General features: G+C 56.0%; 1 protein-coding gene across 1 annotated transcript; it reads right to left on the reverse strand.

Annotated features, from left to right (window-relative positions):
* Nucleotides 1-19: 19 nt before the first annotated feature.
* Nucleotides 20-10,680, reverse strand: ALG1 (ALG1 chitobiosyldiphosphodolichol beta-mannosyltransferase). Its single transcript, XM_069486189.1, has 13 exons — nt 10,473-10,680; nt 9,457-9,534; nt 9,240-9,343; nt 8,043-8,191; nt 6,476-6,565; nt 5,998-6,108; nt 5,138-5,259; nt 4,945-4,983; nt 4,598-4,657; nt 3,717-3,827; nt 2,439-2,553; nt 1,523-1,598; nt 20-346 (listed from the first exon to the last, which is right to left on the reverse strand). Exons 1-13 carry the CDS (start codon nt 10,678-10,680, stop codon nt 215-217), a joined length of 1,395 nt encoding a protein of 464 aa, XP_069342290.1. The 3' UTR covers nt 20-214.
* Nucleotides 10,681-11,222: the final 542 nt, after the last annotated feature.

Below are 11,222 nucleotides of genomic sequence, written 5' to 3' on the forward strand. Positions count from 1 at the left end.
GAGAAACGTAACCCACGGGACAGGAGAGAAGAGGACGCGCCTCAGAGCCCCCAAGGGAGCCAGGACGGACCACGGCTTCCCGGGACACAACTCCTGGCTGCTAGAGCTTTATTCACGCTTGGGCCTCGGACCACTGGGAGGCGCTGCTCAGGAGGCTGTGCCCGGACTCGGACGTGGGGTGGGGATCATGGGTTGTAGTCTCTGGCCTTGGAGGTCACGTGTCCATAAGCAAAGGGAGCACAGTCCCCGTCCAGCTCTCATCCCAGCGAAGCCGCTCTGACTCCCGGAGGTTCTTCCGGAACTGGCTGAGTTTGCCAGCGGGATCAGGAAACTTTGAGAAAAGCATCTACAAACAATCAAATACCAGAACTTACCTCATTGTTCCTCCCCACCCCAGCCCAGGTGACCGCCTAGCTGACCCCAGGTCCCCGACCCAGCAACGTCCCCTCCGATGTGCCCACTCCCTCCCTCACTGGGCACCCAAGGCCTCTCATGCCCTGGCAATGCTCCGTCTCCTACTTGACAGTGAATTTTCTGGAAACGTCCCTGCATGTCCTGCTCTCCGCCCTGCACTCAACGCCCTGGAGCACCTCCTGGCCTCTGTTCCTTCCCCCGGGACCACCTCCTCTCAGCCTCTGGCCTGCACAGTCCCACCCGTCTGCTGGGAATGAGGTGGCGTCTGTGTTCTTTCCAGCCCTGCCGAACACTCTAAATCAGGGGTCAACACTTTACAGCCTGCAGGCCAAACCCGGCCCACCACCTATCTTTGTAAATAAAGTTTTACTGGAACACAGCCATGCCCTTTCTTCGACAGACAGGCTGTGGCTGCTTTCACGCTATAGCAGAGTTGAGTAGTTCTGACAGCGACTGTATGATAAAACCCTAAATGATTTTCTACCTGGACCTTTATGGAAAAAGCTTGCCAATAGTCCAGTTGTCAAGAATGACGATGTATTACTTTCTGGAACAAGAAACAAGCACCCAGGTGGGCACGGTGGCTCATGCCTGTAATCCTAGCACTCTGGGAGGCCAAGGCAGGAGGATGTTTGAGCCCAGGAGTTGGAGGCTACCATGAGCTACGAGGACACCATGGCACTCTAGCCAGGGTGACAGAGCGAGACTCTGTCTCAAAAGCAGCAACAAAAAGGAAACAAGCCTCCTTTGTAGAATCCCACCCGTCTCTCAAGGCTGGTCCAAGGAGCTCCTTTCACTCCCACTCCCACTCCCTGGATCCCGATCGCGCCCTAGGCTGCAGCCCAGCCCGCCCAGCTCTGGCAGCATCTGTGTGTTGTAAGCTCCATAAATCCTGGGCACAGGCAGGGGCCTGCCCTAGTTTTCCTGAGCCCACTGGTCACTTGAAGCAGGACAGCACAGCAGGCCGGCCTGTGACCTCTGCTTCCCTGGCCTTTCCTCCCAGCCCCAGCGTGGTCCCGCCATGGCTGTGGGAAGCGGTAATCTGGGATCTCGGCTCAGTGCCCATCTCCAAAACCCCAAGCCCTGGAGCAGGCCCCGCCGCAGCTACCTGCAACTGAGCTGCCAGTTCCTCCGAGTCCTCGAAGACCAGGCCGTTTTCTTCGTGTTTCACAAGCTCATGCAAACTGCAGAGAGAACAAGGGGCCTCAGGGCCGCCTGGAGGAGGAACCGGACCCTGTGGTGCCCACCTGCCCCGCCCCACCCACACGCGGCAAAGCCGGGGCAGGCACAGCCAGTTTGTCCAGCGAGCCTGTTCCAATTTGGCGTCTGAGTAGGAGAAAGACCTAGAAGGATGCCCATCAAAATGCCCAACCCAGTTTGGACAAGGATCCCTAAGGGGATCTGGACCTTTTGTGCTGTGTGCTCTTACATGAGAATGTACTCGAGAATTATTTCTACATTTTTGTTCTTAACCCCATGCCCAAGAAACAAGGTACAGGCACCCCTGCCCCTGGGCACTGGCCCGGCACACTAAGGATGGCTTCTCTGGGTAACCAGAAGGTCTGGTCCCGACATGCGCTGAGCCCAGTCACGCAAGGGTCTAACATGCCGAATTCCCCGTCCAGACGCTGCTCCTGAGCAGGGCTGAGTACTCAGCATGCTGGGGCTGCTGTTTCTAGAACTTCTAACACTGTCCTTTCCAAACACCCATCTTTGTCGGGTCAAGTGGGGTCTTAGGAGTAGACTCATTTAACTGATTCAAATCCAACTGTATGAGCTCAGCTGAAGGGGACGTGCGGGACAGGGAGAGAAGATGCGACCACATGAGCTGTGCAGGCAGTGCCAGCCACCATTCGCGATGAGCATGAGCAAAACACACCCTGCTCTCGGCCACCTCTCTGTGCTGGATGGACCAAGGTGACGTCTTGCTGGTGGCACGTCACAAGCAGCTCAGACTGCAGCGGTTCCCCCTCGGCTACCAATTTGAGAACCCAACCCCAGGAAGACTCGGTTTCTGCTCCTACCACTTGAAGTTCACGGCACACACAGGCAAACAGCACCCGAACATGTCCACCACCTTCATGGGCAGGTCCAGGCCACTGGAGGATTTGTGCAGACAGACGCCCAGGTCCGCCGACCCTGCAGGGCGAGGGGACAGTCAGCGCCGGCCTCTGCCCTGGGAACACAAATCCTTCCAGGACAGTGGAGCAACACCTCCCGTGGGGAGTGGAAATCGGAGGACGTCCCCAACAGCCCCAAATACAAGTGGCTGAAGTTGGCCCCGCAGCCTGGCCAGGGGCAGGGACCTGGTAATGCTCCCAGCTGCCACGCCTGACATCTATCAACTGCCAGTTACTTAACTTTCTTCTTTCAGTTGACTGAGTTTCTCTACTGAAGCACAGCTTATTTTAAAAGAACTCCTAAGCAGTTATTGTTAATGAGTAGAGTTTCTGTAGGAGGTGATGAAAGATTTTTGGAAACAGACAGTGGCAATGGTCGTACAACACTGTGAATATAATGAATGCCACTGAGTTGCACACCAAAAATGGTTAAAACAGGAAATTTTGTAATATATATTTTACAGCAATAATTTAAAAAAAGAACCCACAGCAGACCCCCCAAAAAACCAGCTGCCACTGTGAAAATAAAGCCAAATAAACAACTTAACATTACTAAAGACTAACTAGAAACTTCTGCCTGCCAAGGGCTCCCGCCCAGACTGCTTACTGGAGGCTGGAAGGTGAGGCGTCAGAGACATGTCAACAGCGAGCCTTGACGTCCCCCTCAAAGCAACCAAAAGGGAGAGACAGACATCTCGCTGGTGGAGGCCGTGCCGGCTGACAAGCCATCCCTGCACCTCCCAAAGCCATCGCCCTCCCACACCTGGGGACGGTGGCCTCAACCCCAGGCCGCAGCCTTCTGTGGAAGGGAAGGCAGGACGGAACAGAGAGAGGAGTAGGAGGTTGGGGTGGGAGGCCAAGAGGACGTGGCCTCCTAGAACCTCGGCAAACAGCCTCCAGGCCACCAGCCAGGGAGGGGCTGGTACACCAAGAAGCAGCCTCCTCTCCGGCGCTCAGCCTGCGATCTCAAGTGGCCTCAAGCAAGGCCCAGTCCCGCCTGAGGCCTGCCTGTATTGGCCCTGGAGCTGAGAATGGCTTTTACATTTTTAAAGGGTTATAAAAACAATGTAAGAGGTCCTAAAATCTTTACTGATGGGCCCTTTTTGGAAGAATTCTGCTCCCCTGCCCAGGGGACTCCCCTTTAAACACCACCCCCCCCAGGCCTCCTGCCTGGCCTCTTACCGAGCAGCAGCGGGTAGTCCTCGGCCTCCAGCCAGGGGGTGCAGATCTGGACGTGCTGGAAGCTCTTCTGGCCGATGAGGCGGCCGTAGTGGGCCTTCAGAGGCCCTTTGCCTTTGCAGAGAAAAGCAGTCACTGCCGCGGACTGGCCTGGTCCCGGCCCCAGGCCCCAGATGCTCCTGCTAAGATGCAAGCAGCCCCCTTCCCAGAAGCCCCAGCCTTGGCAGCTCCAGGCAGGCCCCATCCTGGCCCCTTCCAGAAACAGCCAGAGAGCCCTGAGCCCCCAGGGGTGCACACTCTGACCGCTGAGGCCCTGCCACCTGCAGCCAGATGCCTTGCGCTGCAACCACAGCTGGACAAACGCTGGCCTGGCACCAGAGCACCAACCGGACAAATCCGGCTTCTCCATCTGTGCCACGTGCAAGGGACACAGGGACTGCCACCTGCCCCGCCAGGGCCCACAGGCAGCATGGCATGTGCCGTGGGCACCAAGGTGCCCTGGAGCCGAGGTCAGGAGGGGAGAGAGTGGGACAAGCCGCTGGCCCAGGAACTCCCTCTGCCTTTCTCCCTTTCTCTGGGACTTGGAAAGCAATTTCACATTGGCCGGTGGGCTCTTCCGTTTGAAAAATCCAGTGCTTGAAAACCACTGGAAAAGGGGACTGCTCGGTATCTCTGTGGTGCTGCTACCTGAGATTTAAATCCGGACTACACACCCTGCCAGGAGGCCCCTCCGAACCTCAGTTTACCCCATGTGAAGCAACAGAAAACCGTGCAGAGCTGCAGCGAGGACTCACGAGACAAGGTCGCGTGGAAAGCACATGGTAACTCCCGCCCCCTCTGCCGCCCCCCAGCTAAACGCAGACGTCGCGTGTCCCAGGCAGTACCTGTTATCACGCAGACTAGCGAAGGAAGCCTGTCTCCAGCAAGAGTGAGCTGTTCAAACTCTGTGTTTACAAAAACAAATAGGCCACAATCAGGGTCACCTTGTCAGGTGGGCACGGTGCTGCTCCACAGGGACCGCCAGCTCTGAGACGCTCCCCCAGGGTGACACTTCGGCTTGAGGGCCTGGCCACTCAGTGACCCAAACGGGGACTCAGAGCTGCCCACCTCCACACCCCCGCTGTCCCTGGGCTGTCCTCGGGCCGGCCCACCCAGTGCAAGGCCAGGCGGGCATCTCCCTGCTCAGCGGCCCCAACGAGCTGAGAACCCCCGACCACAGCCACACACCTACTTTCCAAAGCTGCCAGCAGGATGGAGAAGTCCTCGTCCTCTGTGAGAAGAGATGGGAGTGTCACGGGCTGTTTCTAGGCCCTCCCTCCCAGCTGCCACGCCCTCCCCTTCTCATCAGGCAAGGGGGCGGGGAGCACACGGGCTCGCAGGGTGTCCGTCACTAAAGCCCCAGGTGCCCCGGGGGCTACACAGACCTGTCCAGCTCGTGCTGCTGACCAGCAGGGCCGGCCGCCCTCGAAGACATGTCACCGTCCCGCTCTGAGTGTCCCGTTCTGTGAAGGCTGACCTCTCCGTGGCTGGGTCCCCGGGGTCTGCGCTGAAAAAGAGAAAAGGCCTGTGAGATGCCGCAAAGCAGGCCTGGCCCAGGACGGCCACCTCTCGCCAGGCCCGCGGGCTCCTGAGGGTTGGGGGGCCTTGCCACGGCCGCAGCACCGACCCGCCCTGCCGCCAAGGTGTGGGCCTGCTCCCTTTGCAGCACTTGCTGCCGGGTGCTGAGGTCACAACAGCGAGCGAGACCAACCAGTCCCCTCCTCCGTGGGGCTCCTCATTGTCACCACTCCCGCAGCGCAAGACGAGGATGCTGTAATGCCCCTCCCACCACCAAGTCAGGTTACGGGGGGGGGGGGGGGGGGGGGGGCGGCGGCACACGACAGGATGTGTGAACACTGGTCCCCTCCTAGCCCCGTGAGACACCCCAGGGGACACACAGGTCCACTGACCCTGCCATGGGCACAGGAACCCGCTGTCAGGAGGGTAAGACAGCACAGGGTCGGCAAACATTTCTTAAAGGGCCAGAGAGTGAATACTGTGAGCTCTGTGGGCTAGAGGCTCTCTGCTGCAAATCAACTCTGCCATTGCAGCTCGAAAGCCACCACAGCGACACAGAAGGGAACTCTGTGTTGCATGTTGCAATGAAACTGTGTCTGCAAAAACAGGCGGCAGGCCTGCGGCCTTTGCCAGCCGCTGGATTCACGGGTTCCAGGTCAGCAGGGAGGAGACAGGAGAGGCCAGGATGGCAGGGGCGTGAGCGAAGGCAGCAGAGGACGCGGCCTACCGGGCCCGGAACGCAGCGTGGGTGCGGCCCAGCTTCATGAAGAGCTCGTGCTGCAGGTCGAGGGGCATCTCTTTAAAGAAAGCTGCCGGCTTGTCGTAGACAGTCACAGCTCTGCAACGAGATCGCTATGGTGGGGACGCCGGGGAGGAGTGGAGAGGGGCCTAAGGAAGAGGGGATCCAGGCGGATCCAGAAAAAGGACGCTTGGGGAACCCAAGTCTCAGACAGTGACAATAGGAAGCTGTAGAATTACTTGGGAAAGCGCCGAGAGATGTTCTAAGACCACAACTGCCTGGACCGCTTGGCTGGCCGGGAAAGAAACCCCACCTCCTCCTCCCTGGGCGTCCTGACACCAGTTACCATCTCCCGTCCCCTCGCATCTCAAAACGCCTCGCCAGCATGTGGCAGCAGGCACTGCAGCTCTCCCCCAGCCAACCCCGGGACCTGCCCTCGGGCTGATGTCGTCCCAGGCCCTCGTACCTGATGCTCCAGTTCTCCGCCAGGTCTTCCCGCATCGCGCTGGTCACGCACAGGTTCATGTGGGACAGGCGTCCAAAGAGCTTCTCGTACCTGAAAAGACGTGTCACTGATCAGCCCGGAGCCCTGGACAGGCCCCACCGCAACCGCAGTGTGACTCGACACCCCTCGACACAGAAGAGGCTGCAGAGCTGGGGTCTCCCGGACCTTCCTCGAGCGTGCGCTTCCGGAGCTCCACCCACAGTAGTATAATTTCAAACCTCGCTCTATGTCATACCACTTTTCAGCTTAAATACAACTACATTAAAAGGAAACCAGGTATCACGGCCCAGGCGAAAATCCAGTCTCTCTTGCTATAGAAAGAAATGCAATACAGGCCTCAGTGTCAGATCTCAGCCACCCTGCGCCCCTGCAGCAAAGGCTGTGGGGCCTGCTCTCAATGTGGTACGAAGGGAGTTCCGTGACCGTCAGAGAGGCGTTAAAGACACGTTAGCTCCAAACTGAGACTGAACCCTGATCGCAGGGGAGAACCAGAAGGGGAAATGAGCCATTCCAGGTCATTTAACACCGTCAGGACATTACGGGCTGTTGCACCTTTAGGACGCAGAGAAAGCTCTGAAATGGGACTGCCTAGGGCTGACTTTTGGTCCTCACACTTATTAGCTATGTGGCAAGAGGCAGAATCGCTTTCAGCCTCGGTTTCCTGACATGTAAAAGGAGAGTAATCACAGCACAGCCTCACCGCGGTGCGTGGAGACTGAACAGGATAAAATGCAAAAAGGGCTTGGCCTGGCCTGGGCCCCAGCAGGCAGCAGGTGCTGCCACTGCTGCTGTGACCACTGCCAGTGAGCAGGCCCATCTGGGCAGAGGCCGCAGCTGCCGACGGCCTGTGGCTGGACGTGCTCACCAAGACAGGTGTCCTACTGGGGCCCAGAGTACAACAAATGACCCTTCCTGCTGCGGGTCCAACCTGTTCCCACAGTTGCGCGCATCAGCTGCAGCGGCTACGGCCCACTTCTCCACCTCTCATCAGCCCCCGGTTTTTATTTGGGGATCTGCCCTCAGACACTCTCTGTCCTCGGGGTCTGGATGCCCCTGGGACCCAGCTCTTTCAAGGGAGTGTGCACCTGCTCCAAGCCTGAGACAACAGGGCTGGCAGTTCCTGCCTCAGTGGGCAGATCAGAGAAGTCAGGTACAAGACTATAAGAGAGGCTCGCTGTCCCCACCCCATCCTGAAGGGGTGGGGACGGCAGGTAGGCAAGCTCCCAGAACCACCAAACACCCCCAGAAGGGAGTGTGAAGAGACGTGAGCCAGGCCTCAGTGATGCTGGCTGGAGCTCGAAGCCAGCCGCTTCTCGGGACCTTTCAGTTTCATGGGTCAGCAAATGCCCCCCTTCGCTGCGCCTGTTTCTATCGCGTGTAACCAGTGTCCGCCCGATGCAGCAGCCTTGCCCTACTCCTCCAGAGCACGCAGGGAACCAGTTTCCGGAGCCTCCGCACAGGCCCTTCTTGCCACCCACCCTCACGCGGTTTTGGAGAAGATATCTGCACCCTGCCCCCAGACTCTCACCATTTGGCCAGCAGAACGAGGGGGTGGTTGGGGCCGTGCACCAGACCCATAATGGAGTAGCCATAGTTGTGCCAGTCGATGACGAGTTTGCTTCCACAAAGGCAGCCCACAAACCAGCAGACGGCAATGCTGGGCAGGCCCGGGGGGTTCTAGGAAAGAGAGTCTTGAAGGAAGAGGAGGAAACCCAGACCATGGTCAACAAGAAACTTGAGTGAGAACAGTTGCAACCCACATGGCAAAGGTCACTATCTTTACAGAGCTCTCGACAATAAGCAGAAGACAGACCCTCTCTGCCACCAAAATAGGTGTCAAAAGTCATAAAAGAAACAGAAGTGACCAGCATGAAAAGTCCAAGACCATTAATAAGCAAGGCGACAAAAGATGGAACAAAGAGATGCCATCTGTCACCAGTCAGAATGCAAACTCCAAAAACACCTAACAGCAGCTGGTAGTGAAGGGAAGGATAAAATGGACAGCCTTACTCTGGGGCTATCCAGTAACATACCACGACATTTTACAAGTATGGAAACTTGGATAAAGCAATTCCACTGCTAGGAATTTATCCTAAGAAACCGGACATGTGTAAAAGATGGATGCTCACGGTGCTCTTAGCTGCACTATTCGTAAAAGTAAAAAAATCAGGAAGAATCTGTCCATTAAGATGAGACTAAATAAATACGTTATGGTACGTCAAATATTGGAATTCAGTGCAGCCCATTAAAAAGATGCTTCTATATGTTAAAAATTGATGAAGGAGAAAGGTTAAAAGCATAACTCTAGAGCCAGACGGACTACCTAGGTTCAAGTCCTGACTCCACCACTTCCTAGCTGTGTGACAATGGGTTACTACTTACAGAACCTCTCTGGGTCTTAGTTTCCTCATCTCTAAACTGTAGGAAATACAAAAACCTACTTCCTAGGGTGGTTGTGAGGATTAAATGACTTGATACACGTAAAACACTTAAATACATAATAAATGCAATGTAGGACTCTATCTGTAATGGCACAGAAAAACAGTATGGACAGGTACCATAAATAGAATGGACACATACCCTAGGCTCCTAATCCTGTTTTTAAAAGTTTATATATACACACACACGAATATACGATGTATTATCAATCTGTGCATTTTTAAAAGGTGGGAAAATAAAACTGTTAACAGTGGTTCTCCCAGAGGCGGCGGAGGCTGACACATACCTGGAGAAAGATGTAGGCTGCTGGCTCCCTCCACATCAACATGCACAGCAAGTGCACTGCCTGAAATACAACTTTGACTCCGTACTGCAGCACTCGGGGCCCAACTGCAAGTCAGAAAACGCCTGTGATTACCAAAGGAGCTTTTGGCAATCTGCAGGCTTCACACACACGCACAGGCACGTGGATTCAGAGGAATCTGGGGTTGACTGCATCCTACCTGCAAGATTCTCAAGTTCAGTCAGCTGCACAATTTGAATTCTGTCACTCTGCAAGAGTTCATCGTGAGGTTTGGAATCTGAAAATGAGAATGTTCCCTTTAATGTACCAGATGTGGCAATCTAAAGTCAGATAATCTCCCAGCTCAGGTTGAATGGTGGAGAGTGTTTTGGAAAATAAGACTTTTCAAAACTTGTCTCTGTTCCTCACTAGCCAGAGCAGAGAGTGAGGCCAATTCTTATCCAGATTCCACTAGAATGCCCACTGAAAGAGGGCCCAAATGTTATCCACCATTATTTAACACAATGCCTGGCACATAGGAGGCACTCAATTAAACTGATCTGAATTCCCTGAATGGTGAAATTTTCCCACCTCGTGGAGATCCCCAGGAAGCTCCACTCTACCTCCACACCTTGGGAAGCAGACGCTAAACAGTGACCCAAGGCAACCAATGCTGTTCCCATTTTTCCGTGAGATGAGGTTGTGCTCCCCTCTAAAAATATCAACATAAGAGAATGAAGGAGCAGGCAGGCACCCCTGCCCTGCACACTTAGGGGGAAAGGTGGACATGAGAAGCAAATGAAACACCTCCTGCTTGCCAAGCCCTGCGCTGAGGGATGAGGAATGAGAAAAGACATGTCGCCCATCAGCTCAGACAATGCATGATAAGGGTAGTTGCACACAGGTGTAGCTCCCAGCACTGGCCCTGGCGTCCCCCGCACCTGGGTTCCAGCCCCAGTCTTTCCACTTACTAGGAGAATTAGGTGAGACCATGCAATGGATGCACTTAACTTAACACAGTCCTGACATAAGTGCTCCACTAACTCTGGCTGTTCCTAGAGACCCACCCAGCAGAGGCAGGGCAGAAACCTGGAAACCGCCATCCAGGCCAGAACTCGCCGTGCTATCTCGGAGAGCTGGCCAAAGGCGGGGACAAAAGGGGGACTCCGGTCTCCACCTCCGAGTCAGAGCCCAAGGCCTAAGGCTGCGAGCAGCCTCCCTCCCTCGGGCACTCACTGCAGAACCCCAGGAGGGTCACGGAGAAGCCGTGCTTGGCCAACGACAGCGCGTGGTATTGCATGCGGGGGCTGCGGCCCACGTCGCCCAGCACCACGACGAGCACGTGCCGGGCCGCGCGTCCCCGCCGCCAGCGCTTCCAGCCGCCCAGCAGCACCAGCGGCAGCAGCAGACACAGCGCCAGCAACGCCAGGCAGGATGCCGCCATCTTGGCGGCCCGGTAGCCGTCACGTGACCGCCCTTCGGTGGGCCCCCGGCGCTCTGTGCGCAGCCGCAGATGGAGCTTCCGAGGTGGGCGGGGCTGGTGGCGTGGGTGTGTTCCACTTGGGAAAAGTCATCGGGCAGCACACTTACCTCTTCATTTTTCAAGATGTTGGGTACTTGAATAAGACATTTAAAATATAAAGAGGGAAAAGGACACAATAGAAAGTAAAAACCATAATAATTTTTTTCAATATCCAAAGTTAGAAGGGAACATTTCCCCACTGACCCTCCAATGTCACCTCCCAAAGTAGCCACCGAAGAGTTCAGCGAGCGTCCCTGCGACGGCCTTTTCCCTTTGAAAGCGGTTCCTTGCTGAGAAACGTTGACGGCACATTGGTGAAGCCACCTAATTGCCCGACATCCTTGGCAGCTGCCCCAGAACCCGCAGAGCCACCACCCAGACCTGTGTCCAACAAACAATGAGACAGCGCCTCCTCCCTTGACAAGAGCCCTTGGGCAGCACCTGCTAGACAGGGCTCCCGTGAT

This window comes from Eulemur rufifrons, chromosome 14 (assembly GCF_041146395.1).
Source record: "Eulemur rufifrons isolate Redbay chromosome 14, OSU_ERuf_1, whole genome shotgun sequence".
Lineage (NCBI taxonomy): Eukaryota > Metazoa > Chordata > Mammalia > Primates > Lemuridae > Eulemur > Eulemur rufifrons.

What these genes read in the sequence shown, in the direction of transcription:
- ALG1 (XM_069486189.1), bottom strand. Translation starts at nt 10,680, where the DNA reads ATGGCGGCATCCTGCCTGGCGTTGCTGGCGCTGTGTCTGCTGCTGCCG. An exon ending in CACGCTGCGTTCCGGGCCCG is followed by an intron (nt 5,260 to 5,997) that starts GTAGGCCGCGTC and finishes TCTCTTTTTCAG; the next exon opens with CGCAGACCCCGGGGACCCAG. An exon ending in CAGCAGCACGAGCTGGACAG is followed by an intron (nt 4,984 to 5,137) that starts GTCTGTGTAGCC and finishes CTCTTCTCACAG; the next exon opens with AGGACGAGGACTTCTCCATC.